Below are 27,487 nucleotides of genomic sequence, written 5' to 3'. Positions count from 1 at the left end.
TACCGTGGGCAGGTCAAGCAGCACTTGACTCTCCACCGCAAACACAGCACCTGATGCCTTTTCCCAGCTCTCTCTCCCTCCATGCCGTCAGCAGCCCTCTTATCAGGCCAGCTCAGCCTCTCAGGGCTGTGGTGGTGGTGGTGCGCTGCTGCTGGGGGTGGATGACTCAAACCACACAAGAGCGGAGCAGAGCAAGAGGAGGTGGAGGAGGTGGTGGAGAAGGAGGTGAGGGGTGGGCTGAGGCTGGCAAGAGCTTAACACATTGCTGAAGGACCAATGTCAGGCATTCGGGAGGGACGAAAGACCATAAGAGGGATAGAATGATGAGCCAGCTAAGCTTAAAAAGGAAAGTGAGAGGTGAAAAGGTGTAAAAGTACAGTTCTGTAGGTGAAATGGGGGTGAGCAGGCCGAAAATAGTGGCATAGGACTTGGGAAAGATGGGGAGAATAGAGAGGATCTGGGGTGGGATGGGGTAAATAACAGGGGCTGTTGAAGCGGTCTGACAAGTCTTCTGGTTTCTACAGCACAAAGTGCCTATTCCACTGCAGACATCCAAATGTGCCTTTTTTTTTACACATCGACCCAAACAAACAAATAACAAAAACAAACCGAAAAGCCCCTCCTGTCCAAATAAAACTTCCCCAGCCATGATCTCCACACCCATCATTCACACCACAGTCCAGACTCCAGCCCCCTTTTTGTCCCTGGTCTGTCAGCACCTCCTCGTAACGTGCGATTAAAACAAAACAAACTATAGCAGCACGCACTGCTTGCTCTTCTTCTTGGCGTTGGGGTAGAGCACGGCCCTGACGGCCTCGGCAAACACCTCCCGCACGCCCTCCTGCTTCAGCGCCGAGCACTCCAGGTACTTCACCGCCCCGATCTGCTTGGCCAGCGCGCTGCCCTGCTGGTGCGTAGTGGGCGCCATGCCCTGCTCCTTCAGCCGGGCCTGGGTGTCGGCGTCGTGACGCAGGTCCTTCTTGGTGCCCACCAGCAGCACGGGCACGTTGGGGCAGTGGTGGGATACCTCGGGGTGCCACTTGTGCCGCACGTTGGCGTGCGAGGAGGGGCTGCCGATGGAGAAGCAGATGACAAAGACGTTGGTCTGCGGGTAGGAGAGCGTGCGCAGGCGGTCGTACTCCTCCTGGCCCGCCGTGTCCCAGAGGTTGAGGCTGACGGTGCGGCCGTCCACGCTCATCTGGGCGCTGTAGTTGTCGAAGACGGTGGGGATGTACTCCTCGGGGAAGGCGTTGGTGGTGTAGGAGATGAGCAGGCAGGTCTTGCCCACCGCGCCGTCGCCCACCACCACACACTTGATGGTCTGCATCTCGCGAGATAGGCGGCTCGATGCTCGCTCGGTGCTCCCTTCGCGTCTCTCTGTCTGTCTCTCTCTCTCTCTCTCTCTTCACCACACGCTCTTCCTCTTTCACACACGTTCACCGTCACCCTCTCTCACTCTACGTGCTCAGGGCTGAGAAAGAGAAAGGAAAAGAATAGAGATTACAAGAACAATCCTGTTATCCAAAAGTGCCTGAAATAAAAACTGAAATGATGCACAAATGAACAAAACAGGAAAAATTCTGTGAAAAGGGAGATTTGAGGAAGGACAACATGGCTGTAATAACTATATTCGTAAGAGCAAAAGCGACTGCTTTTAGCACATTGGACTTTACACCTGTAAAGGGCTATAATACTTCACACAGTGTTATTATGGAAGTGAGCAGCTGCTAGCTGTTTAGCCTATCAAATCAACCTTCCTGTGGAAACTCATCAGACCATGTTTGCGCAGTCAAGTAACATTTAATGAGTGATTTAATAATAGGAGGACTCCCGCCTACCGCCAAAACACATACGAGGCAGAATTCAACCCAGGCGTGTGTGACGGAGGTCATCTTGCACCTGTTCACCCCCCTCGGGGATCGAACCTGCATCCTCGTCAACTACAACGGTTCGGCAATGGGAGACACAGTACGATACCGCTGGGCCAAGAGACTAGTCTCTCGGCCCAACGGCACGAGACTGTATGAGGCTATCGGAGGGAGGTTTTACCAACGTTCCACGCCAACTCTGTGCTAGTTAGCCTCCGTTACACTCTCCCCCTTAAACCTCACTCCCATCCGGGTCACGGCACCACTGTGACGGAGGTCATCTTGCACCTGTTCACCCCCCTCGGGGATCGAACCTGCATCCTCGTCAACTACAACGGTTCGGCAATGGGGGACACAGTACGATACCGCTGGGCCAAGAGACTAGTCTCTCGGCCCAACGGCACGAGACTGTATGAGGCTATCGGAGGGAGGTTTTACCAACGTTCCACGCCAACTCTGTGCTAGTTAGCCTCCGTTACACGTGCATTAGAAGAGTATGATTAGTGACACACTGGACTGTGTTGAAATGAAAGTAAGCACTATAATAAACCTTATGGGATAGGCTAGCATTATAGTGCTAGAATTTATGTAGAATAACATGTATTTTATGAAAAGCTTGACCCTCAGTCTGAGGCTATTAACCAGGTGTTACCCATAGAAAGCAAGGCTTTCCACTGTCATGCAATACAGATCATCCGGTCCATTGCCTTCAGACATAACTCACAAACTACTTGACGCATTTTACGTCAGCATTGCCAGTGAGCCTCACCCTTTCCTGTCCCAACATCAGCCTACAGTACCTGAAGTTTACCTGACAAGCTCAAAGAAGACATTTTACATGTGTTGGTCAAATAACACACATTATACTAGGTTTCTAGAGCAAGTGCGATTGCTAGGTGTTATTTCACCAAATTGTTATGTCTACAAGTGAGAACAGAAACGGGTATTTGTCAATAACGCTGTAACTACACCAAACAATATCAACCACGAAGCTGTTTCTGTAACCCAAACGGTCTATTCCTGAAAAAAAAAACATTGTTTTTGTCAACCTGGAGTTTCAAAGCAGCATTAGACTACAACCATCTTCTAGGAGTTGGACACTTCTCTTATAGAAGTTAAAAGCTAACTTGCTAAGTCGATACAGAATTTCCAGGAAGATGTGTAGCAAAGATAGCAAAGCTGGCTAACGGAATGGGTTCGCCGACTATGAAATAGGCTAACGTTACATCCCTTTGCTTATTAAGAGGGTGATATAACTGCTTGTTATCTTACAATTAATGCAATGGAAAATATGAGCCCAGTCAGAAAGCAAAGAAATGATGTATCATATTCGGCTGTCTGAATTTCCGCTTACAAAGTCCAACGAGATCAACTTCCAAAAGTATGAGTTAGCCACAAATCATTAGCAAGGCGTCGGTAACATAATACAACCTGGCGGATTGTGGCGAAGTTCACAACTTTTTAAACTTTCTGTCACTTCCAATGCTAATACATACAAAGATGTAAGTGCTCGTGACTTACCTAGAATCCACGTAAAGAGGCTTTTCATGACATGAAAACAGTACTGACTGCTACTTCACAGAAGTTTGACTTCTGATTCACACCCCTGCTATATTACAGTCGCGCGGCGCTTTCCCTCTCACTGAACTTCGGCTGGAAACTCCAGCTACTGACGAACGCATCCGGGGAGCTGCCCTCTTCAAAATAAACCTCATATCCGCTTCTCAGACATGTGTTAGTGTCATATATTTTTAATCTAATTGAAATAAGGCAAATAATGTTTTATACTTTGTGCTTTCCCTTTCTCGTTTATTCAATCGCCTCGTTTGAGCTTGCCCCACCCTTACCCCAAGTCGTATCATCCGGCTGCACTTTCTACAGATTGGGTGTGTTTTTTAGTAGGCTATTTTAAATTGGATTTGATTGTGTAGTGATTTCAATCGAAGTCGTTCCCTGTTGTAATGCAATAGAAATCATGTCATGCAGCAGAGCCCCTTGTCACTTTCTTTTCTTGTGCAGTAGTTCTTTACTTCCACCAGATGGCAGTAAACCATTACTAGAAAAGCAGGAGCCTGAACTGACCCTACCCAACAGCTCTGCAAACATTCTGCACACCTCACATTACGCCCATAGGTGCCTGAAAGGGGCATGCAGTGGTGCATTGGCATCCCCACTTCTGGGCTCCCAAAATGAGACTCTCTCAACTTTTACTGCAGACAAATGAGTAGAGCAGCAGCAGTAACATTGTTAAGACATAATCAAGAAAAAAATGCACCACCACTTTAAAACTCGTTCCAGAGCCCTTGCATACACCATATGCACCATATGCATAAACTCAGGTTTCAAAGGTTTCCCTAACCTGCACATGACCTTGGCCTAAGACCTGAAAGTGAAATAAAAGACCAGTGGTGCAACCCACTGCAGTCCTTGAAGCTCGTCCTACTACTTACATTGGAAGCTCCAGCAACACCTGGGCGGCTGGAGTGGCTCATTCCTGTGAAGATGCCTTAATGTTGAGCTGCATAACTCTAGCTTGCAATACAGCCCCTCTCTGTCAGCCACCCCACCCTGCCTTGTCCTTCTGAAATCTCAGGTCGACATACAAAATGTACAACTTTATTTTCCTGCATTGCTACAATCCTCCAACATTCATCAGATAACTTACCATAATCAAAGTACTATGAAAGGAAGCAGTGTTCAGGAGCAACACAGTCAGCATAAGTGTATTTTATGCATATTGTATTTATAGAGCAGTAAACCACATCTGTATTCTAAATGGACACGGTGAGATTGATGAGAATGATGTAGGCCTACATGAGAATGATGAGGTTTTTCCAGTTTTCCTGATTTATTTAAACCCCAACTCATCTGTGTGGAAATTTGCTGCTGGAGAATTATAGGCCATATGCCCAATCAAACATCCTGTCTGTGAGCAATCGCCTGGATTAACGACTATTAGACATCACGGTCCACTCAACATTTCCGAGTGAATCGTATATTTTATGAGCAGACGTCTTGCCAATTGTCCAGACGTTGGACAATTGGCAAAATGCCTGGAAACACCATAATGAATACGATTAAATGCAAACAACCCATGTCATGTAGATTGGCAACATCATGTGAAGATCTTTGTTGACAGATGGCCAATTTGAAGGGAGGTCCTCAACAGATATTCAATTCAGCCATGCAGAGAGATGTCAGATGTCACAAAGGGCCCTACACACAGACGCACTATACATACGCAGGCTGTCCATAGACCATAACCACCCGGTTGCACAAAAAAGGCAAGTATTTTACTGGCTTTCTCAACGGCACTGGCGTCACTCTGTCCAATAAAGACACTTTTACCCGCGGAGAGACACACACACACACACACACACACACACACACACACACATACACACACACACACACTCCATTGTAGAAGGCCAGGGGTGGAGGGCGAGATTCTGGGGGTTTCTTAGTGTATCTCCATAGTGATGACTCTGACAAGTAGTAGGGGATGTATAAAAAAGAGGGAAAAGGACAGAGAGAGTGGGAGGACCAGAGACAGAGAAGACAAGAGAGAAAGAGAGAGATGGACTGCAGTTGAAAGAGAAAAGACAGAAGGGCACAAGAGAGGACAGTGTTTTAAGGAGGGCTAATCTTCAGAAGGATAACGTCATCATGCCCTTTCAGTGTGTTTGTGTGTGTGTGTGTGTGTGTGCGTGCATGTGTGTGTCAGAGAGAGACCGAGCGAGAGAGAGAGAGAGAAAGTGAGAGACAGAGCGAGCGAGAGAGAGCGAGAGCGAGAGCGAGAGAGTTATAAAGATTACATTTAGGCAACATCTTTAAAAAGGCATGTTAAAATCAAGAGTTGAACTATGAAATCTCACCACATTAACTTCAATGAATTCTTAACATGAAATGTCATAGAATCAGACCAACACCCAGAGAAACTGTCAACAGCCACCTTTATTTTATTTATCTTATTATTTACAAAGGAATACAAATATCACAATAAGATTTTTAATAAGATGACAAAAACACTACACACATACAGCAGGTTATCTTAAAAGAATTCATTCATCCACTCGTCCCCCTCCTCGACTCGACAACGCCACCCCCATCGGTCTTTAGTTTGTAAAGTGCAACAAAGGAAGGCCACTTGGCCCTCCCAGTGTGGCCCATAGGAGAGTACCACCTGTCGGTTGGCATGGAGGCTGTACCCGACCACAATAAAAAGGCCTCTCATCGATTAAGCTGCTTTGGAAAATAGTAAGACACTAAAAATATCACATGGAGAAACTCCCTTCGCTCCATTGGTGTTCTTTCTCATAAACAAACATTGTCTTTTTTTGTACCTAGCTTCTCATGATGTGCAATGGCTCACGTTGATCCACACAAGAAATAGTAACAACCACACATACACACTAGGTTAAAATACATACGTGACAGATATAAGGCAGCGATAGGGTGACAAAACAGAAATGGCAGTTAACAGCTTGCCATAGAACTTCAGACAAGACGACGTACATTTTTTTTTTTTCATGAGCACATCATTTGAGCAAGCTATTCAATTTCTGCATGTCAATGCAAACACTGCCATTCATGATAAAACCTGTGTATCCTGTGATTATCAGACACTCATAGTAAAAAAAAAGAAAAGCAGAAGGCATATGGCAGTCGATTCCCGTGGAACACGCTGGCTAGTTGAAGAGGCACTCTCCTGCCCCGCTGCATACTCTACCAAAGAAGGTCTTGGCAGTGTGGAGGTAGAACTTTCACATGGCAGTTCTATTCACTTCTACGCTGACGGATAAAACAAAGTTGAAACACAAGTCCATGTCCAATGGAGGGCTAAAAGACTGATGTCACCCTCATCCACAAGTGTCCAAAATAAAAAAATAAAAGCTGAAATCCAGATTTGGAGAGAGTGAGCTAAATGATGATTCAATTGTAAAAAAAAAAAAAAGTTAAATACACAGCATGTGCATGTTAACCATATCACCTTTGCATGACAAAATAAAACTGCTGATTGAGGTTCAACCCAACATGCTCAATTTTCACCTCCATGTGGGCGGAGAGGCGGCAGCGCGTGCCATCTTGGGGCCAGGTATCCGACTGTTTGCAGCGGACGCGACCTTGGAGACGGTCACCGCCTCGGTTTTGGTGCTCTTGGCTCGTGCGGCAGAGATGACGGCGGTGCGGATGCTTTTGGGAGTGCTGGAGGAGGACGAGGGGCTGTGGGCGCCGCCACGTGCCGGTGTGGCACCACCAGCGCCACTCGCCTCACTGTGTGGCGCCACGCGCTTGGACACCCGTAGAGGGGTGCCGCGGACGAAAGGCTCATGACCTCCAGAGGACGGACCACCACCGGTGGTCACCTTGTCCCTCTCGGCCCCCGTCAAAGCCTCCCTCTCTGGCACGCGGCGCAACGGCGTACTGCTGGTGGGCATCTCCTTGGCACTGCCGTGGCGCCGGATCTGGGTGCCGGCAGGGGAGGCGGTGGGGCGCGTGATGGCGGAGGCGCGCAGGGACGAGGAGCGGATGGGGTGGGCGGCACGGGAGGAGCGAGAGGGGAGGGCAGGAGAGCCGGAAGGAGCCGGCGCAGGTTTGGATGAACGAGCTGCTCTGGAGGCGGACAAGTTGGGAGCTACTGACCTCAGTGCAGCAGCTGACCCCCTCCTCAGCCCGCGAGACACCATCTTGCCACTATGCGCCTCGTCTTTTGCGTGGATGGTGGACGAGGATGAGGACGACGTCGGAGAGAGCGCTCCATCCCTCTCCTCCGCCTCCCGCTCCTTCTTCCACTTGGAGCAGTGGGTGGGTGCGGGGCGTGGCAGCGGAGAGGTCGGTGACGGTGTCGTTGATGGGGTGGGTGTGGGCACGTGCAGGCCATCGTACGAGCGGAGGCCGCGCACCAGCGTGTGGCACTCCAGGGTCTCGCCCACGCGTGGGTACATACGCTCGGCCTCGTCGGCCACAGCCGGACGCGGACGGGTGGGCGTGGAGGGCAGACGAGAGTCTCTGGAAGGGGACGTGACGTGGCGAGGTTCAGGAAGTCCATTAGCAGGGGCTGCCATCTTTGAAGGCACTGCACCAGATAGCCTGATGCTGTTGGGTCTCGTTTCGGCGGCCACCTTATTGGACGCTTTCGTTGGTGCTGCCTCCTGTACGTCCATGACAATTGGTGAGCGGCTTCGGGACGTTTCCTGCACTGGCTTTTTGACCTGTGGACAAGGTAAGGCACTGGAATGTGCCGGCGTGATGCCATGCGTAGGTCCTGGGTGGTCGACTGCCCGTCCCAAATGATTGTGTGGCGAGTGCTCTAGGGACTGCATAGGTTGCCTTAGTCTACTAGGACTACTAGTGTTCTTCATAGATGTAGCAGCCATGTTTCCAACAGGATATGGGCCCTCAGTGGTTTGTGCCTTTTGAGATTGCGAGTCTTTTTTCTCCATCAAGCTCGGAGTATTCCGAGTCAAAATGTGGTGGTGGTTTAAGTTGGCATGTCCGTCTGATGAGTTCTGACTCTTTCCCTCATGACTGGACGTTAACGTATGCCCATTTGCCATGACATTCGTGTGTCCTGTAGTGTGCGAAGTCACTGAATGGGACGTGGTCAGTGGATGTTGTGAGTGCATAGTAGTGGTTGTAGTAGAGTTTGCCGTTTGTTGCGACACCATGCCGCAAATGTTCTCCGACACCGTCAGTGGACGTTGCATAGTGGTTAAACTTGAGTTTGCCGTTTGTTGTGACGTCGGGGCGCAAATGTTCTCTAAATAATGATTGGCTACGGCCGAAGAAGAGGAGGCGGGTCGTGAAGTGGAAGAGTCCTGTCCCTCCTTCTCCAAAGTGTCCATCATGAAGGCGAACTGCGAGTGTCTGCGCGTGACGTCTGTGGAGCTGCGCAGGCTGCGTCTACTCCGGCTGCGGCTCAGGCTACGCTCCAGCGTGCGTTCCAGCTCGTCCGAGCCGTCGCCGCTCGCCTCCCCGGACAGGCTCAGGGAGGACGAGGAGAGGAGGGCCAGGGAACGCCGGCGTTCCGAACACTCCCGCTCCCGCTCCAAGCGCCTCTGCTCCGCTTGCTCACGCTCCGTGTTCTCCTAGGGGAGGGGAGGAAGGCAAAAGAACAGGAAACATGTCAGGATCCATTTTCTCTCATTAAAAAGGTAAACAGGTCAGGTAAACAGGGTAAATTTTGCGTTCTGTGATACTGAATAGATCAGATAAAATGCTCGTACAAATGGAAGCATGTATTATGACAAACACATGACATACACATGACAACCTGACAAGGAGCATACCAGTACACGGGTCAGTGACGTTTCAGCTGTAGCATTCGTCAAGAAGCTAAAAGGCATATTCATTGCAGCATCTCAAACACCAATTACTAATTAATTAATGGACATTAGATGTCCTTGCGCCACCTGACATCTGAGCCCAAAGAAAAAATGTCTCACATTTGCACTCGCACACACACATGCATAATAGCACACACTTACCCGCACAGCTTTCTGGAAGCGGTGGCAGAACAAGTGGAAGATGCGACAGGCCTCCTCCAGCTTGAAGGAGGTCTCGTCCTCGCAGAAGAAGTCGACTAGCGCCTGGCTGCTCTGGTGGAGGGCCTGCACCTCCTCCTCCACCTCCTGCAGTCGCGCCTCCGCCACCTGCACAGATATCATGATCAGTCAGGCATCAGGATTAGATTACATTATGTGGTTGAAACACAGTGGTTCGCAACCTTTGTAACAAATTGTTGAACAAACACCCCCTTGACCTCATCAGAAGCCTTCCACTTCCCCCCTTGATCTCATCGTAAGCCTGCCAACTCCTGCCAACTGAATTAGGTAGACTAATGCCCCTCAGTGGCAACTGAGCACCCCCCTCCCCCTCTCACCTGTATCCTTCTCAACACCCCCCCAGGGCTCCTTGTCATAACCCTAACCCTGACGCTTTTATTCAAAGCAACTTACTAACAAGAACATAATCAGCAGCATACAATGTGTATGGAGAATTGCACGTACACGGGCAAAGCAAGGCGAGTGGGGTTAGTTTAAGAATAGTGTATACATATCCAGAATCATTCCACTGATTTCAGCAAATACTGTATTTTGGGCATGAAATTCGGGCTCTAGTGAGTTTGACACATTACTGTCTAAAAGCATTCCTATACCCTTTAACCCCTTAGTGCAGCACTATGGCTCTCTGTAATGTCATGGCAACGTTGTTATGATGTAGTTAAGCATTTGCAGCAAGTGAATAGGGTCGCCGGCGACCCCTGCTGCAGTAAGAGGCTACGGTATGAATGATCCAGAGATGCAGCGTCTAACAATGTGCACTGGAGACATTCCCTGCCACTCAAAAATAACAAATCATTTTTGCTAAAAGCTTTTTATTGTAACATTACCCCCACACATACATATACACATAAAGCTCTTCCTCTACAACTCTGCATGTGGCCCTGGTGTTTATGTAGTTCCTGACCCCAGGCACTGGGTCTCACATTTCACTATGACACGACACGCACAACAACCTGAGAGGCAGACGTGAAATATAGTATACCCCCTACATGGAGAACTGGCTCAAATGACCACTTCATCTCAAACTCTGTGTGTGTGTGTGCGTGTGCGTGTGCGTGTGCGTGTGCGTGTGTGTGTGTGTGTGTGTGTGTGTGTGTGTGTGTGTGTGTGTGTGTGTGTGTGTGTGTGTGTGTGTGTGTGTGTGTGTGTGTGTGAGCCAGAGGTGAAGTTCGGGTTATGGGGAGTGTTCCTCTGCCTGTGTGATGTGTGGTGTCTCGGTGCGTAACCATCACTTATGGACAGCCAGGGGCCTCATTTAGGTGACAGCTAAAGTGCCAAGTCAGCCGACGAGCAAAGGGTCTCGTGAGTGAACCAAAGCCCCAAGCGTGGCAGGTGGGGGTTTAAACTGACTCGCTAATATTTGGGTTCAGGATCCTGCTCATGACATTGAATTATGGAACAGATCTGTCTTGTTACTACCTAAGCCCAGTTTAGACTTGAACCTTTGCTCATCGTTTTAATGTTGGGGTAAGGAAGCCCCTTCTATAATATTAGGGAACCCCCTTCTGTTTTGAGTATGGATGATATTTAAGTGTGTGGTGCAAAAACACATCTCCATATCATTCTTACAGATACAGTATACATGCAGACACCCACCTCCAAGAACTGCATCTGCTGCTGGATCTGTGGCTCGCTCTGGGCGCTCTGTGACAGTGACACCACCCTACTCTGGAGACGAGACAGCTCCTCCAGCACAGACTCCTCAGATAACCTGTGGGAACCAACAAACACAAGTAACAGCAAGTTAGTTATGTAAAATAAACACACGGTACCATCAGACGTCAGATAGCCTGTGCTGTGCACACTGACAAACAGTCACACACATATTAACCATATGGATAAACAATGAACACATGCAACCATGACTTTATGAACACTCAACCATGCTCTTGAACATGTGGCATAAAAAGCTACAATACAATTTCTAAATTTAAAAAAATCAAAGACATCAAGGATCATGTCAAAAACGAGATCAAGAACGTATGAAGAATCCATCTTAACACCTACATACAAAACACTAACTTGTGTGGTATAAACTCTTTACAAGTTCTGCACCCCCTGAAGCTTCCTTTCCACACATGTAACCTACAAACCAGTAATGCGCTGCAGCTGAACACATACATCAAACCGTACACTTAAACTTAAGTATCAGTCTCAGCAATCAGTCTTTAGCTGTAATCCTATACCACCATAAATGTGATTCTCAGTTCTTTTACTCCGCTAGATAAGAAAAGCAGCATAGGGAGTAGAAGGACAATAGGTAGACGTCAAGCCATCGACTACTCCATCAGTACCGAGGAGAAAAGCTTTACGTTTGGCAGTGCCTGAAGGCCTCTCTTTCATATGCTTCTCGTTAATGCGCTTCTTTGTGCGCTTCATAAACCATCTCTGGCCGTCTTTTAAAGAGATTGCTATCCGGAGCGGACTTCCTTTGAGCAAACAAAAAGGTAAATGAAGTAAGATGTGGCCATGTTTGAGGGGTTGGAGGTGGGGTGAGAGGGGGTGGGGTATAGCAGCGCGGGGGTTCCCAAACTTTACCATGACAAGGCCCCCTATATACCGGTAGGTTCCAGCCAAGGCCCCCCTTACATGAGTCGTGCCACACTATTTTTTTTCTGTGCACCCCCTTTCACAACCATAGTTTAGTCTGTGAGTCAGTGCACCACTGGGATATACTGTATTACAAATAATAATGATAACAGAAGTAATGTTAGGAGATGCAATAATGCAGTTCTTAATTAATAAGGATATTGTTTAGCTTATTTTTGTTTATTTTGGAATACATGAATTATTCAATTTTTTATTTTGATCTCTACTTTTCCTGCCAACCTGCCACGGCCCCCCTAGCACTACACTGTGCCCCCAAGGGGTCCCCGGCCCCCACTTTGAAAACTGCTGGAATAACGTACGCACCGTGACGCGGGGCCCAAGTGAGGGAGGCGGTCGGGGAAGGACAGCAAACCCTCGTCCTTCTTCACCGCTTCCTGTGGGAAGAGAATGCAAAAACACAGATCAGGTCGAGATCTTTCCTTAGAATCACATTACTTACGCAAATGTTCCAAACCACCGTAACCACATTAATAACCATCACTGACGGTACTTCCTGATCACAAGCGATATTGGTTATAATAATTACCTGCAGACCTGTCAGCAATCTTAATTATAAGAAGTGATATTAATCAATCAATTCACAACATACAGTGATGACTTTAGACTTGAAATACTACAAAACAAATGCATGACTGCAAAAGCTCAATGTGATCTGTTGGAACATCTTGAAAAGTTCTTGTTCTGAACTTTGTGGTGGGAAAAAAACGTTATGCAATAAAAAAGTACATGGGGGTGTGCGTAAGGGTGTGTGGATAAAGCGTAATCATTACCATGGCGACGAAGTGGAGCAGGTTCATGCCTGGCTTGTTGGCTTTGGTGTCGGCCAGCTTCAGCAGTGAAGCGATGCGGAATCCCGCAGCATTACCGGCATAGCCCCCCTGGAACATCACACACACACACACAGACACTGCTCAGATCCCACATTCATATCATAGACACACCCCAAACTGGCCTACTGCCATAGGTGTACAACACTTAGAGCCAGTCTCAATACTCCGTTATCAGTTATGATACACAAAACAAAGTTTTGTGCAACATTGCCAGGCAACATCATGATTAGCTATTTATTTTCTGATGGAATAGTTGAAAAAAGTCGTCTGCTGCTAATACTCATTCTCCTAATAAAAAAATTATGTGATTAACCGTCTAAACAACATTGTACAATATCATTGCGCAGCCAGATCGCTCAAAAAAAGTTTCCTAGGGTATCATCACCTTTAAAGACAGTACTCTGTGCTACCCCTTCTCCCTTACCCTTTCCACTTGTGGCTTGTGGATTGCTCATAAAATACATTATGATTGTTTGTTTTTTTATCTTTTTGCTTATACATTTACAAAATGTTACATGTTCTTTATTTACAATTAGAAAAAACATATAGTGCCTCAAGGTGTTTAAACAGGCAATGTGTTTCGTGCGCTCTATGTTTTTTTAAGTGTCAAAGGTGTTACATTTTGTTCCGTTTTTTTGTGTGTAGTTTCAAATCGCATCCTCAGGGCTCGTGGGGCACTGTAAACAGAGAGTCTCACGGCTCATTCTCACCCATAACATTTAGCTCCGAGCCAGCCGACATGCATGCAACGCATCCATACAAACAAACCAGCCAACCCCGTGCCAAAGAGCAAGTTAGTCACTCTTGACCTGCTTGTTTCGCCTTGTCTATGATGCCAAACACCTCGTAATAAGGACGAGGGCAATAATTACATAATCCTCATCATAATGCCACCACGGCTCATCTTATCCGTGCTCACCCATTCAGGGCAACGCTTTACACCACGCCTCATTTCACTAATGACCCAAACGGATGACAGGAGAGGTGTTAGAAGTCAACGTTCCGGATCTGCTTTGTGTAGTGTACGTGTGAGTGAGTGAGAGAGAGATTGTGATGATGGAGAGAGAATGAGAGAGAGAGAAATAGAGAGTGAGAGAAAGAGAGTGAGAGCGCAAGAGAGAGAGAGACAGAGAGGGAGACAGAGAGAGAGACAGAGAGAGAGACTGAGAGAGTGCAAGCAAGAGCAAGAGCAAGAGCGAGAGAGACAGGATGGCCTTGTTAGCTGTCAACGTTCCAGATCTTGAATTAATGTGTGTGTATGTGTGCGCGCGTGTGTGTGTGTGTGTGCGTGTGCGTGTTGTAGAGATTGGCCTGGTTGTGACTCACTGCGTTCATGTAGTTTCCTGCCTTCAGCACCAGCCTGAGGATGGAGTGCAGCTCGGGGCAGCTCAGCAGCTCTGACAAAAGAAGAGAAGAGAACATTAAACAATCAGCCGGAGAAGTTAAGCCGGTTAAGCTGCCATCCAAACTCCTCCACAGACCTCCCACATACTCCAACGGTAATGATTTGTTTCAAAAAAGAAATTAACCTATAAGAGAAGACGTCAGGTTAGCCGGTTTAACACACATACCCCACCCAATTCACATACTGCCCCTGAACCATTTCTTGATCAGCATAAAAATGTCATTCAACAATGTCTGTCTCTGTCTTCATTAAGACTTTACGACTCCTTAAAGACATAGCTGAGCGATCACGATCTTGTTCCCAACATGCTCTGCTCCATGTTATCAACTGAGATGGCGCTCAGACACTTCTACTGCCAGAGGGGACACTCAAGAAGACTTTATTTACAAGACTGAACGGAGCAAGAGGGGGAGTCGGGAGGAGAGGAAGCGGAGGAGATCAGATGGGGAAATGGAGAGGAGAGACCCCCCAGATTTCTTTATCATTCTCTCTCACACATGCGCACGCACGTACGCCTGCACGCACGCACGCACACCCAAGTTACCTCCGGCCGCCTCTCGCAGACATCTGGCTGCCGCGCACAGCGAGGTCACCGCAGGGTCAAACTCCTGCTGCAGGATCATGGCATCCAGACGCAGACGAAAACTAGACACGGAGAGACAGAGGGGAGAGAGAGATGAGACGAGATGAGATGAGAAGAGAGAGAGGAGAGAGATGAGACAGAGTCATAAGGGAGAGATGGAGAGATATATAGAGAGAGGAGTGGGTTAAGGGAGGAAAGAATGCAATCAGGAAAGAATGAATTCAAGAAAGGAAGGAAGGAAGAAAGCGTTGGATAGAAAAGAGGACATCGGGGTAAGATGGAGGGATAAAGACAAAGGAAGTAAAAGACAGAAGGAGAAGACACTTGACAAAAAGGAGAGGGGAAAGGGCATTATAAGGGGGGGAAATAATGCTGGAGAGGGAAAGCAAAAAGATCAGAGAGGTAGGAAGTGGTGAAGAGGGACAGGCAGACGAAAGAAGAGCAGAGAAATGGAGGAGAGGAGAGAAGAGGCGAAAGAAGAGACACGCATCTGTCAACGTATCAATCCTAAAGTGCCTCGTGGGAAGGGAGGGGACGGTATGTGCCTGTGTGTGTGTGTGTGTGTGTGTGTGTGTGTGTGTGTGTGTATATGTGTATGTGTATGTGTATGTGTATGTGTATGTGTATGTGTATGTGTATGTGTGTGTGTGTGTGTGTGTGTGTGTGTGTGTGTGTGTGTGTGTGTGTGTGTGTGTGTGTGTGTGTGTGTGTGTGTCGAGTGCCTGCGGATGAGCATAGGTGGTGATGTTTGGTGTATACAAGTCTATGGAGAAAGGAGGGTGGCGTGGAGTCTACAGACAGCTAGGCCATTTCCTCTGAAGGGTAACAGAGCACGAGAGTGGGGTGGGTAGGTGGGTGGTGGGGTGGCTTTAATGCAACACAGACGACAGGGGAATCTAAACTTGCAGATCAACAGAGGCCTGACTAATGGGCACTTCCTAGTGAGGAGGAGTGATGGAAGCCCAAGTGGGCCAAACTGCACCCTGTCTGCACTCAAGGCACGAGACCAGCCTGTTTACACTGGCCCGTCTCCACGCGCTCTCACCTCCCTCACCTCCTATAAACCGCCATAAATCAAAACATCCTGCACGTGCCCGACAGACGCCTGTTAAAAGACGCACGGCAGACCCACCACCACCGTCGAAAAAATCACAGGCCGACAATGTCCAGAAATAACACCAGATCTCCCATCTTGGATGGGGAGAAAAAAAGAAAGAGACTTCCCCTCTCCGTATTGTGGGAAAGGGTCGTGGTCCACGTGAGCGTGAGTGGAGGTATAAGGCTTTGCTCTAATAGTGAAGATAGGTGCACGTGAGCACGTGAGGTCAGGAGGATCTGCAATAGCAGTAAAGACGGAGGTATTCCCACATAAAATAAAAGTGCTTACAACAACATCGGCCGGTATAAACCTATAGACGTTTACTTTGCAGGCTTAGAAGGAGGCTCATTGGAATAACAATTTGCAGGCTTTTCCTTTTTTGGAAGTGCTAGGAGTTGATATACTTGGAAAATGTCTCCATGATGATGATATGGGATTTAGGCAGGGATTCCAGCGAAAATAACAGCACGGCAAGCCTGTGGTCATCTGGGTCTTACAGTGCTAATCTTTGATGCTCCAGTTTTGTCAAGTACTTTAGCAGGAGAAACCAGGGATTCAAGGAGAGGAGCATAGATAGCAGGGGAAAAGCAAAAGCAAGAGGGAGAGAAGAAGAGAGGAGAGGAGAGGACTAACCTTTCAAGGAGAGGAGCATAGACAGCAGGGGAAAAGCAAAAGTAAGACAGAGGTGAAACAGGAGAGGAGAGGAGAGGACTCACCTTGGCAGCTCCACCAGGAGTAGCATGAAGAGGTCTGGTTCTCCTAGAGCAGTGCGCTCTCCACTGAACGCCTTTAGACGGGTCTCCTGATCACACAAACACACACACACCACAGACAAATATTTTGAATACTCTGGGTACATCTTGATACAGGTGTGCAAAATAAAGTTTTGAATCTGAGCTGTAGCAAGGTGAGATACGTACACGGTAAAGGTATAGTGTAAATAATAACCGATGCAAATCTTTTGCAAAATATTTCAAATCTGCAAATCCATTTTTCATACATTTTCATGCACTTTCAATTTACTCTACTTTACAGAAAAGTGTCCATCACAAAACCAAAGGACAAGATGAGGGAGGTTACCAGTCCAAAAACGTATCCTCCTGACCACCAGGCCCTTTGCCCAAAATCTTTTAGCCCCACATGAAAATCTCCTCTGCCCCCAGAGATACTCTTTCCCTCCCCACTTTCCTTTTTTGGAAGCACTAGTGTCGATACACTTGGAAAAATGTCTCCATGATGATGATATGGGATTTAGGCAGAGATTCCAGCGAAAAGCAACAGCACGGCAACTCTGTGGTCATCAGGGTCTGAGAGTGCTAATAGAAACCAGACTAGGCTTTTGGTAGAGGTGGCGGAGAAGAAGGAGGAGGAGGAGGCCTATGTATGGTGTCTCTGCTGGGACACACTGAACCGAGGCGTGATAACACGGCTCAAAAACCTGCAAGTGGCTGTGATGAGGAACCACGTCATACAGTCCCCTCCCTCAGACCCTTTGGTGCCCAAGCATACACACTAAAAGAACGAGGCCCGGGTCAGCGGGTATAAGTGCAGACAGGTTTTTGGTAGAGCTAGAGGAGGCCAATGTATGGTGTCTGTACTGGGACACACAGAAAGGAAACAATGGGTGCATCCCAATATGTGACCTTGCCTCCTCCACTTGCTTCTCGTCATGATGACATCACTGACAACAGCATTATATTTCAATATCTTGCAAAAGCTCAATTGTAAAGTGTTTTTCTCATTTGCAATTGGGATGGTGAATGAAAAACAGTCCCTCAAAAGTTGTTGTGGCGAGGCTGACAGCTGGGAAACTTTATCGTTTTCTCCACGGAGGAGGGGCCAGGAGGAGGGACGAGGAGACAAGCACAAGTGGAGGAGGCAAGGACACATATTGGGATGCACTCAGTGAGATATTTAGAGGGGTGGGGGAGTAGGTGGACTCACCTCATCAGTGTCAGGCAGCAGCTTGAGGAGTTCGGACAGCTTCTCAGCGCCATAGCGACCAGCGGCCCCCTGTCTGATGTCATCCACGATCTCCGCGGCGGCACTATGGAAACAAGAGTGATGTCACTTCCTTGAACAACATTAAAGGAGACAGGGCCAAGGGTGGCTGGGTTCTGTAGACATTGTGTTACTGTGTGGAATCCTATAGATGAGAATGTACTACATAACAGATGTGTGTGTATAAGGGGTGCGTGTGTGTGTATGTGTATGTGTATGTGTATGTGTGTGTGTGTTGTGACATTTACAACTACAAAAGGCTCCCAGAATCCTCCAGAGGCCACTAAATGACACAAAGAGGTTGACCTTGGCCCTTTCAATCAGTCTCTCTCTCTCCCTTTCTCACTCTCTCTCTCTCCATCTCGCCGATTCCCATACGCTTTGATACACTGTAGCTTATCTTCTCCTCAGAGGTGGAGAGGAAGGGAACTCCCAGACACACACGCACAACTTTTGACGCCACACTGGCGACAGCGACAGAGACGCGAGGCCTAAAACAAACAAGGCAATCTTTTACATGCCGCCACACAGAGGGGGGTCACCCACTAACACCAACCTTTAGGAACTCCATCAGGATGAGGTTTTGCGTGTCGCACCCCAATTTTCCAATCAGAGCTGGAGCACACCCAAAGTCAAAACAGATACGGTGTTGTCATGCATGCGCTTTCTTCAAGGTGACTGATGGTTATGTAAGGGACAGAGCTAATTTGGCAAAATGAGAGGTGATTTCACTTTCTCCAACGCCGCGTATAGGTAACCTTATCCAGGGCAATCACTTTCTCTACACACACACACACACTCACATACACACAGCACACACAGCACACACATGGAAACAAACAGATGTCTTCACAAAAGCACCTCAGACGAAGCCAAGGACACACTGGTCTTGTTTAACAACCGATGCCTTTGTTGTGCTATAGTCTGTTGGTCAGTCCCTCCAGTTTTTCGCGATTCAGCGATCGCGTGGATTCATGCAAATTCAATGATATTCCGCATAATTTCACGATGCCGCGTAATTCCTGTAAAGCCGCATTTTTCCCGCAAAATTTCAACATTCTGTGGAGTTTATTGATTTAGCCTAGGCCTATATTTTCGTCAAAAAAATAAAAATGTGACTAGGCCTACAATAACACCGGAGACGAAAACCAATACGAAGCATTTTTGTTAATATGTCACTGAAACATTGAAAAAGAATTGCCTGCTATTTCGGAAGTCGCGACCCTCATCTCAGCTGTTCCGCGTCTCTCCTCCCCTCCCTCACACACAGGCTACACGCAGGCGTCGGTGCTGCACACTCATTACCTTTTTTTAACAGCAGTAGGCCTAGCCTACTTTTCAGTGCAATCCTGGGTGGAAAAAGTATTGTTGCCCATTTATCCATGACGAAGAAGTGTATGCAGTCATGAAATAGTGGCGGTACTGTCGCACAGTAAACATCCTACGTTAGGCTACATGTTTGCGGAACTTCTCAACTCTCCCCTGTCGCTTTCATGAACATGCTACCCGACGGTCGTTGTCTGATCTTTTTTCAATGTTCGCTAATGTTTGTAATTTAAGGGTCTATGTCTATGCGTAGGCACAAGCCTTCTGATAACAATCACTGTAGTGCCGATCGCAAAGGTTTCGGAAGTGTGGGGTTTTGCAACTTGTTTCAGTCAAGGACACCGAGATAGGAAGTGAACGGCCCTTCCACGCTTTCACTGTGTTATTGCTGTGTCTTGCGAATCCATGCAACCATGCACACAACCATGTCAACGAGAGCGTGTATGCCATCACAACTTTGCATCAAGCAAATAATATGCAACAGCTTGCAATCACGCGAGAGAGAGAGAGAGAGAGAGAGAGAGAGAGAGAGAGAGAGAGAGAGAGAGAGAGAGACGTCTTCCAGCAGGTGACATTGTAACGCTTGCATACAGCCTGGCTACTGTACCCCGCGACGCTCTTCATTAGGCCTAGTGGTAGGCTATACCCACAAGTATTTTTTCATAACGCGCTGTCCCGTTTCCCCCCGAAGTCGTTCTAAAATATCGAAAGAGATTTATGAGTGTCGCGGCCATGATTTTACACATTGGACGCACTGGCTAATAAGACGCTCTGACAGCTTTTGACAATATTTTATTATTCTATTATATAGGAAGTGTGTTTCTGAATCTCTCTCTCTTTTGTCTTAAGCCTGCTTAGACTGATTGTGGTTTTCAGTTACCAAAAAAACCCAGAAAGGGATGCAAAATCTTTGCAAAAAATGAGAAAATGCCGCAAAATCTTTGCAAAAAATGAGAAAATGCCGCCACAAAATCAGGCATTTTGACCGCAAAAATCACAAAATCCCAGTGCAAAATCCTGGAGGGACTGGTTAGTGTTTATTCAAGAACATTACAGAGTGCGCCGCCACAATGCAAACCCTACCCAGGTGACAGTATAAAATAATGACCAGGTCACAAAATAGAAAACACTCAGAGTCACGTGCTACAGCAGTGGTTCCCAAACCTCTTCTGCCGGAACCTCCTTTAAGACCGAAAAATATTTTCGCAGCCCCCCACCTCCCGTTTTCCAAATCCCAAACACATTTTTGATCCCCAAACATTGCAAATTGAATGTGAAATTCACATGAAAACTTAATAAGCCTGCACATAATAACCATGCAAGTGATTTCTATTGCTTATTGGTTGCAGCACATATTCAAGGGTTTATGCATTGTCCCTTCTCTCTGCGACCCCCCTCTGCTGTAAGCTAACCTCCAAGCCCCCACCTGGGGGTCCCGGCCCCTAGTTAGGGAATCACTACGCTAGACTACAGCATTCAAAAAAGAGAAAGAAAGAAAAGAAAAGAAGTCCTCAGACACTTTTAAAACATGACTCGCCTATACAACAATGTGCTAAGTGCAGACAAACAAGCTTGTGGGTAAGGTTAATGTTAAAGGATAGGAGCTTTGGGATCACAAAAGGCCCAGACCAGCGTTGTGGCACTGGCTGGCGTGTTGTGACAAGGCCTCTTCTAAGGAAGCTTGCTCTTCAATTAGGATGTGCACTGCAGCGCAGAGCCTACATACAGGGCGAACTGGGTGCAAGTGCAGGCATGAAAGTAAAGCATACCGGCTTCGCAAAAAGAGAGAGAGAGAGTGTGAAAGCATAACGGCTTCAGAGAGAGAGAGAGAGAGAGAGAGAGAGAGAGAGAGAGAGAGAGAGAGAGAGAGAGAGAGAGAGAGAGAGAGAGAGAGAGAGAGAGAGAGAGAGAGAGAGAGAGAGAGAGAGAGAGAGAGAGAGAGAGAATGAAAGCATACCGGCTTCATAACTAGAAAAAGAGGGAGTGCATAGAGTCCAGAGTGTGAGAGACAGAGAGAGAGAAACAGAACAGAATGGCAGAGATAGAAGTGCTGCCCAAGAATCAGTGATTTGAATCATACCGGATTCACAAAAAAAGCAGAGTGTGCACAACAGAGTGTGAGAGTAAGAGACAGAGAGAGAGAGGACGGGAGAGAGAAGGGCTGCTTCAGAATAAATTATTTAAAATGTTAAAGCATACCGGCTTTGCAAGAGAGTGTGAGATTGCAAGACAAACAGAATAGAGGAGAGAAAGGCTGACTTGGCATCAGTCATCATGTTATCTTAGAGAATGTATGGAGGTCCATCATCTTAGCAATGCGTATCTGTGACCGCAAATGCATATCTCAGTAATGCATCTCCCCCTCGCTCAGCTGCCTGGCACGGCCTTGCCTCGACCCCTCTTTACCACCACATGTGTGTCTCTCCCTCACTCCCTGTCTCTCTCATAGAGACCTGAGTACAGAAAGACACCTCTCCTTATGAAATGCAAGATCACTACTGCTCAGAGAGAGCGAGAGAGCAAGAGAGAAAGGTAGAGAGTAGATTGAAGGAGAATAACAAAAAAAGACTGCATGAATTGAAAGCCTGTCAAAAAAGTGTAAAAAGAGATGGGAGTGTGAGAGCGAGAGAGAGAGCGAGAGCAAGACAGGGCGAGAGCGAGAGAGAGCCTTTGTACTATTTTAATATGCCAGAATAAAATGTGTGATCACATAATCATGCCGTCATTTTATTAGTATCGTGCTCCTATTAGTACACAGTGTACAAAAATGACTCCGTCACACCCATCCGGGCGCCTCCTAATCGTTTGGGGAATCAAAAGAGGACTCAAGGCAGAGACAGGTGTGGTGGAGCAAGGAGGGATGGGATACGTGTTACTGGCCCTGCTACAGTCCTCCAGGAGCACAACCATAAGGAGATGGACTTTAGATCAGAGGGTTGCAGGTTCCAATCCCAACATTACACTGCCTATCTCACTCCATGGCTGAGGTGGACTTGAAAAAGGCTACTAATCCCACACTACTCCAGGGACTGTAACCAGTACCCTGCACTTAACAAATAATTGAGAGTTGTGTTGGATAAAAGCGCCTGCTAAGTGTAATGTAATGTAGTGCAATATAATGTGTTTGGGGAAGAGGGGCAGAGGAGAGGAGAGGAGAGGAGAGGAGAGGAGAGGAGAGGAGAGGAGAGGAGAGGAGAGGAGAGGAGAGGAGAGGAGAGGAGAGGAGAGGAGGGGAGAGAGGAGAGGAGAGGAGAGGAGAGGAGAGGAGAGGAGAGGAGAAGAGTGGAGAAGAGAGGAGAAGAGAGGAGAGGAGAGGAGAGGGTGCCATGCCCTGCCCTGCCCTGCCCTGCTCGGCCCCTTCTTTAGCTAAATGAGGCTCCTCATTAAAAGCTTCAAAGTGGGTTTGACCCTTGACCCTCTGGGTGACCATTCCCACTCCCTTCTCCTCAACCGGCCAAGCCCACCCCTCCCCTCCCCTCCCCTCTTCTCTTCTCTTTCCCAGCTGCCATCTCCTTGGCACCTGTCAGTCCAAACCAGCCACCTCCCACACTACCACTTCACACATCCACGTCAAACACACACACACAAATGCATGTGCGCGCACACGCACGCACACAGCTATCCAGGACCAACAACCTTCAGCACTTAGCTCTTCACACTCACACACAAACACGGCACTCCACTCCACCCCACCCCACCCCCCTCTCTCTATTGCCCCCATCAGCAGTGCTAAGTACTTCCCTCAGGGGTGCTGTTCCTGCCACTTGCGTTTCCTCTCTGGCGGCCCAGAAATAACACAACTGTCTGTCTGTCCAAGTTACTCTGCAGCCTTTATGGCCGCCAACTGCCCATTGTGGCTGAGACAGCAGAGAGCCGTCGTTAGCCACCCGCCATTAAACACACTGTTTATTTTAGGGAGACTGGAGACATGAGACTGTGTGAGACTGGAGACTTTGTGTGTGTGTGTGTGTGTGTGTGTGTGTGTGTGTGTGTGTGTGTGTGTGTGTGTGTGTGTGTCTGTGTCTGTGTCTGTGTCTGTGTCTGTGTCTGTGTCTGTGTCTGTGTCTGTTCATGTGCGGGGTGGTTTGGGGTTTACCTCTCCTTCAGTGTATATGCCTGTGTGTGAGACTGTTTGTGTCTAATTTTTAAGTGTAAAAATTGCCAGAGAGCCAAGTCAACTCACGTCTTGAACTGCCGCAGGAAGATGCCCACATTCATGCTCCTCTTGGGGTCCAGGATGGTCACCTGTAAAACAGACACACACACAAACACGACATTCAAGAAGAACCATTACAAAAGCACACACACACCAATCACAGTTGATGATTTGTTTCCATTTCACTAGTCAGTCAGTCAGTCAGTCTAGATAAGCCTTGTAGGTTTATATGAGTGCCAATTGTGCTTGGTGACTTATGGTCGCAATGCTATAATGGGTCACCAATGACACAGCAGGAACTTCCTGTGTTTGTGTAAGCGTGTGTGTGTGTTTGTGTGTGTGTGTCTAGCCGTTACGGGTATTTGTGTTAAACCCCTCAGCTCCCGACTAATCAGCCCCATTGAGTGGACAATCACAGCCATCACACCCGTCCCTTCGCACCCACGTGCCGAATAAACACATTTGTCCAGCAAACGTGACCACATCCCCTCCAGAGGTGATCTTAAGGTCTCTGGTGACTGACTCATACAATGCTGAGTAATTCCAAGGAAAGGGGTCTCCACGCTTGAAATCTGTCTGCACGTTTTTATCTCTTGCGTTTCTTGACTCAACTGAACCTGACCAAATTAGTTTTTTGGCACAGAAACATGTTTTTCCATCTTCTTCAATTCCAAAGCAAAAGGGTTTCAAGTGTCCTGACTGTTGGAATTGCTCAACTGCATTTGGCACACTTTGACTAAACATGGTCATTTCTTGTAGGCAATTAGTTCAAATATGTTTTAAAAGGCATGGCCACAACTGAGGGGTTCAAATCTGATTGCAAGTAGTACAGCCACTTCAAACTATCAGCAAAACGCAGTGTCATGACAGTCACCCAAGCATTATGAGTGGTGGATGGATAGAGATCAAGTCTGAGGAAGTCTGAGAATGGGCTTCATAGCTCAAAAATCACATACAAACATATAAACCTGAAAGGAATGTGGATGCGCTGTAAAGGAATGCTGTTCTCAGTCTCACACATCGACTTGTAAGCTTGTGAGATATCAATTTGATGCACGTAGATGATAACAGGTCTTAGGTCAACTACCCTCTCTGTCCCTAACCCCTTGGTCCAAGCCACCAATATCCCTCTCCAAATTCTGTGATGGTCACAGAAGCCACAATTACATCTCATCGTCTCACACTCAGATCACTAATGAAATACAAATGAGATGCAGCCAACATGTACCACAGCTTTCAACATCCTTCTCCGCAGTATCCATCTCTCACCTTGTCCAAGCCGGTCTCCTGTGGCGAGTTGCATCTCAGCAGGCTGCGACGGAAGCTGGCGGTGCGCTGGGTAGCTCGGGCCTCCTTCTGGCAAAACAGCTCGTCCAGCGAGCGCAGGTCCAGAGCGAAGTCCTCCTCATCCTGGGCGGCAGCCGGCCCGCTCCACACGCTCTGCCGACCCTCCACACGCTCCCGCGGGATGCGCTCCCAGTTCAGCTTCCGCAGCCGCTGACGCCGCTTCACCTCCAGGGAGGAGAGCGCCGAGGAGGAGGAGGAGAGGGAGGAGGAAGAAAGGGCGGAAGGGAGAGGAGGTGGTGGTGGGGGAGGTGGAGGAGGAGGGGGTGGAGGGGGAGGCGGAGGGGCCAAGACAGCCACCGATGCTGGAGGAGGAGGGGGACTGGCAGGGAGAGCAGCTGACATGGTGGCTGTCAGCAGCGGGAGAGGGGCAGGGGTGGGGGTGGTAGTGGACACAGGGCTCGCAGGGGCCCCGGGGCCAAGAGTTCCATGAAAGGCTCCTTGAGACTCCTTGTGGGCCACACACACGCTGATGTGCATAGAGGAGCGTCCAAAGGGTGTGGGGTCGGGAGGTGGGGGGGGGATGAGGTTCTATAAAGAGGCTACGATGATATCAACCAGCATTGGTGGATTGTGGTGGTGTGTTGACACTGGTCACTTCAGATGGGATCAGTAAAAACACCCAAAACCAGCACAGAAGATAGGGTCCCACAGAGATTATCCAAACAGCAATCCTTACATCCAGTGTAGTCTTCTACTTCATTCTGAGAAAAAAATCAGAGCAAACAATATTAGTACAGTGGAAAAGAGATTGTCAAACACCACGTAGGCATCACCAACATAGGTAGAAGGGCTATCTTTGGTAGAAGGGCCATCTGAGCATTGCAATTACACTGATGTCAGCCATGATGCCACAGCAGTATAATAATAGCTGACTTCTAAGCTGGGTGTGATACTGTGTTTGTGCATTTATGCAAATCCACCTGGACCAACAACTGTTATTAAAAAAAGTAGTGAAGCTTATCCACCTGGCAGCTCCTGCCCTTTAATCAAAACTAATGAGAGAGCTGTGCACGTGCCTCTGTGTGTGTGCGTGTGTGTGTGTGCGTGTGTGTGTGTGTGTGTGTGTGTGTGTGTGTGTGTGTGTGTGTGTGTGCGTGTGTGTGTGTGCGTGTGTGTACACATACACCATAGACTGTGGTTTTGTTTGCCTTTCTCTCAACTCACGCCGCTGTGAGTTGAAGCCAAAGCCACTCATTGCACCTCTCCACTTAGAAGTAAAACTGTCAAAAGTTCAAGGTGGCTGAAAAATTTACAACATGAAGAGGCTGTGTGTGAGACACGAGTCTGTCACCTTCTGCGCTTCCTATTACTCACTATGTGAGTACAGACTGTGTTTTTTCAGCTGATCATAAGCTTGGTTTCTTATGGGGACACCCTTCTAGCACGCAAACCCATCCAGCCTAATACTTTAATTTGGAATCCATATGACTCATTCTTTTCAGCGTAGGCCCATTCCCTATTGTTGTCGTTGTGATGTGATCCTGACTCAGCATGCAGTGGGCTAGAATGTGTTTTTCCCATGATAACAACAACTCCAATTTGGAGTCTGTTATAGGGAGGATTTGGCTGACCTGACAGGGTCACTGTTTCGTGCGGACAGGTTATATACACTGAAGCATCCCCACACAATGGGGTTGCCAGTTTTGTGACGTGTGGCGTTTCTGCTTGATTTCCCCTGCAAAACATTCCCTCATTTAAATTCCTGTTTAATTTTCTGGATGAATTGATATAGCTTGAAACGCAGCCAGGAGATTGTAAATGAGGCCATACAAGCCCTGCCAAAATGTCCCCTGCTCCACCGCTGGAGGGCGCCGTAACGGAGGGACACCGAGATAGTGAATAATTTGCGGAGAGCCAGCCTAGAATGTTTATAAGTGAAAGTTCTGCCAAAATTGATTTGAAAGTTATCTTATTCCATACACATAAACAGTTTTGCAACTGCAAAATGCAACATTTCTAGCTAGTATTACCGTAGCCCATTTAGAAAGGAACTCACTAATTGTTAGTGTAAACAAACTGATAAAATCAGTCCACATCAAGATTGTTTGATTCATTTTTCAATCTATAAACAAGGAAAGTTCCCTACAAAAACATAACCAATGCAGCTGTTTAAATTTACAATCTAAAAATATTTTCCCTCAAACAAAAAGATATCCAACGCTTTCCACAAGGTAAACATGGCAAATATCACGCAGACTTGCTCTGGTTACAGGTTTCCATTTGGACCCACAAATCCATTTTTAACACGCCGGGGGTAAGGCATACAATCAAATGGTTTAATTAAACCTCTTTCTGAATAAACGCCCACCCTCACTGGTGTCCGTACAGTGGCAGAGGAGGTAAAATAAAATGTTTAGGCCTAATTACCGCATATCCGAAACAATTAAACAATCAGTCATGATATTAACAACCAAAGGCTCTGCTGAAACTCAAAGACACTTGCATCATCTCAATAGGCTACTACTCTCGAGTATCCAAAATATCAGACAAATCAATGAGAAGCCTTACCGTTTAAGATTTCCAGATAAAACAAACTTTTCCAAAACTTTCCAAAGTGATCTCCTTCAACTGGTAGCATCCACAGTGATTCTCTTTTCTTTTAAAATTCAACGTTCAAAGTCCAAAAACTACTTCCCCGCTTTCTTTCTCGGAGAAAGTTGCTTGAGCGTTGCTGCCAGTAGTGACTTTCGTCCCGCA

General features: G+C 47.5%; 2 protein-coding genes across 2 annotated transcripts; both read right to left on the bottom strand.

Moving 5' to 3' along the window:
* Positions 1–659: 659 nt before the first annotated feature.
* LOC134440285 (rho-related GTP-binding protein RhoG-like) lies at positions 660–3,523 on the bottom strand. Its single transcript, XM_063190294.1, has 2 exons — positions 3,390–3,523; positions 660–1,471 (listed from the first exon to the last, which is right to left on the bottom strand). Exon 2 carries the CDS (start codon positions 1,325–1,327, stop codon positions 752–754), a length of 576 nt encoding a protein of 191 aa, XP_063046364.1. The 5' UTR covers positions 1,328–1,471; positions 3,390–3,523; the 3' UTR covers positions 660–751.
* Positions 3,524–5,804: 2,281 nt separating this feature from the next.
* Positions 5,805–27,487, bottom strand: fhdc2 (FH2 domain containing 2). The gene is made up of 12 exons (XM_063189497.1): positions 27,299–27,487; positions 24,713–25,491; positions 23,471–23,532; positions 17,905–18,007; positions 16,677–16,762; positions 14,823–14,923; positions 14,200–14,270; positions 12,814–12,921; positions 12,347–12,417; positions 11,030–11,144; positions 9,356–9,520; positions 5,805–8,956 (listed from the first exon to the last, which is right to left on the bottom strand). Exons 2-12 carry the CDS (start codon positions 25,265–25,267, stop codon positions 6,914–6,916), a joined length of 3,480 nt encoding a protein of 1,159 aa, XP_063045567.1. The 5' UTR covers positions 25,268–25,491; positions 27,299–27,487; the 3' UTR covers positions 5,805–6,913.

The sequence above is a fragment of the Engraulis encrasicolus genome, chromosome 23, assembly GCF_034702125.1.
Source record: "Engraulis encrasicolus isolate BLACKSEA-1 chromosome 23, IST_EnEncr_1.0, whole genome shotgun sequence".
NCBI classification, from domain to species: Eukaryota; Metazoa; Chordata; class Actinopteri; order Clupeiformes; family Engraulidae; genus Engraulis; species Engraulis encrasicolus.
This window is presented reverse-complemented; position numbering and strand designations above follow the sequence as displayed.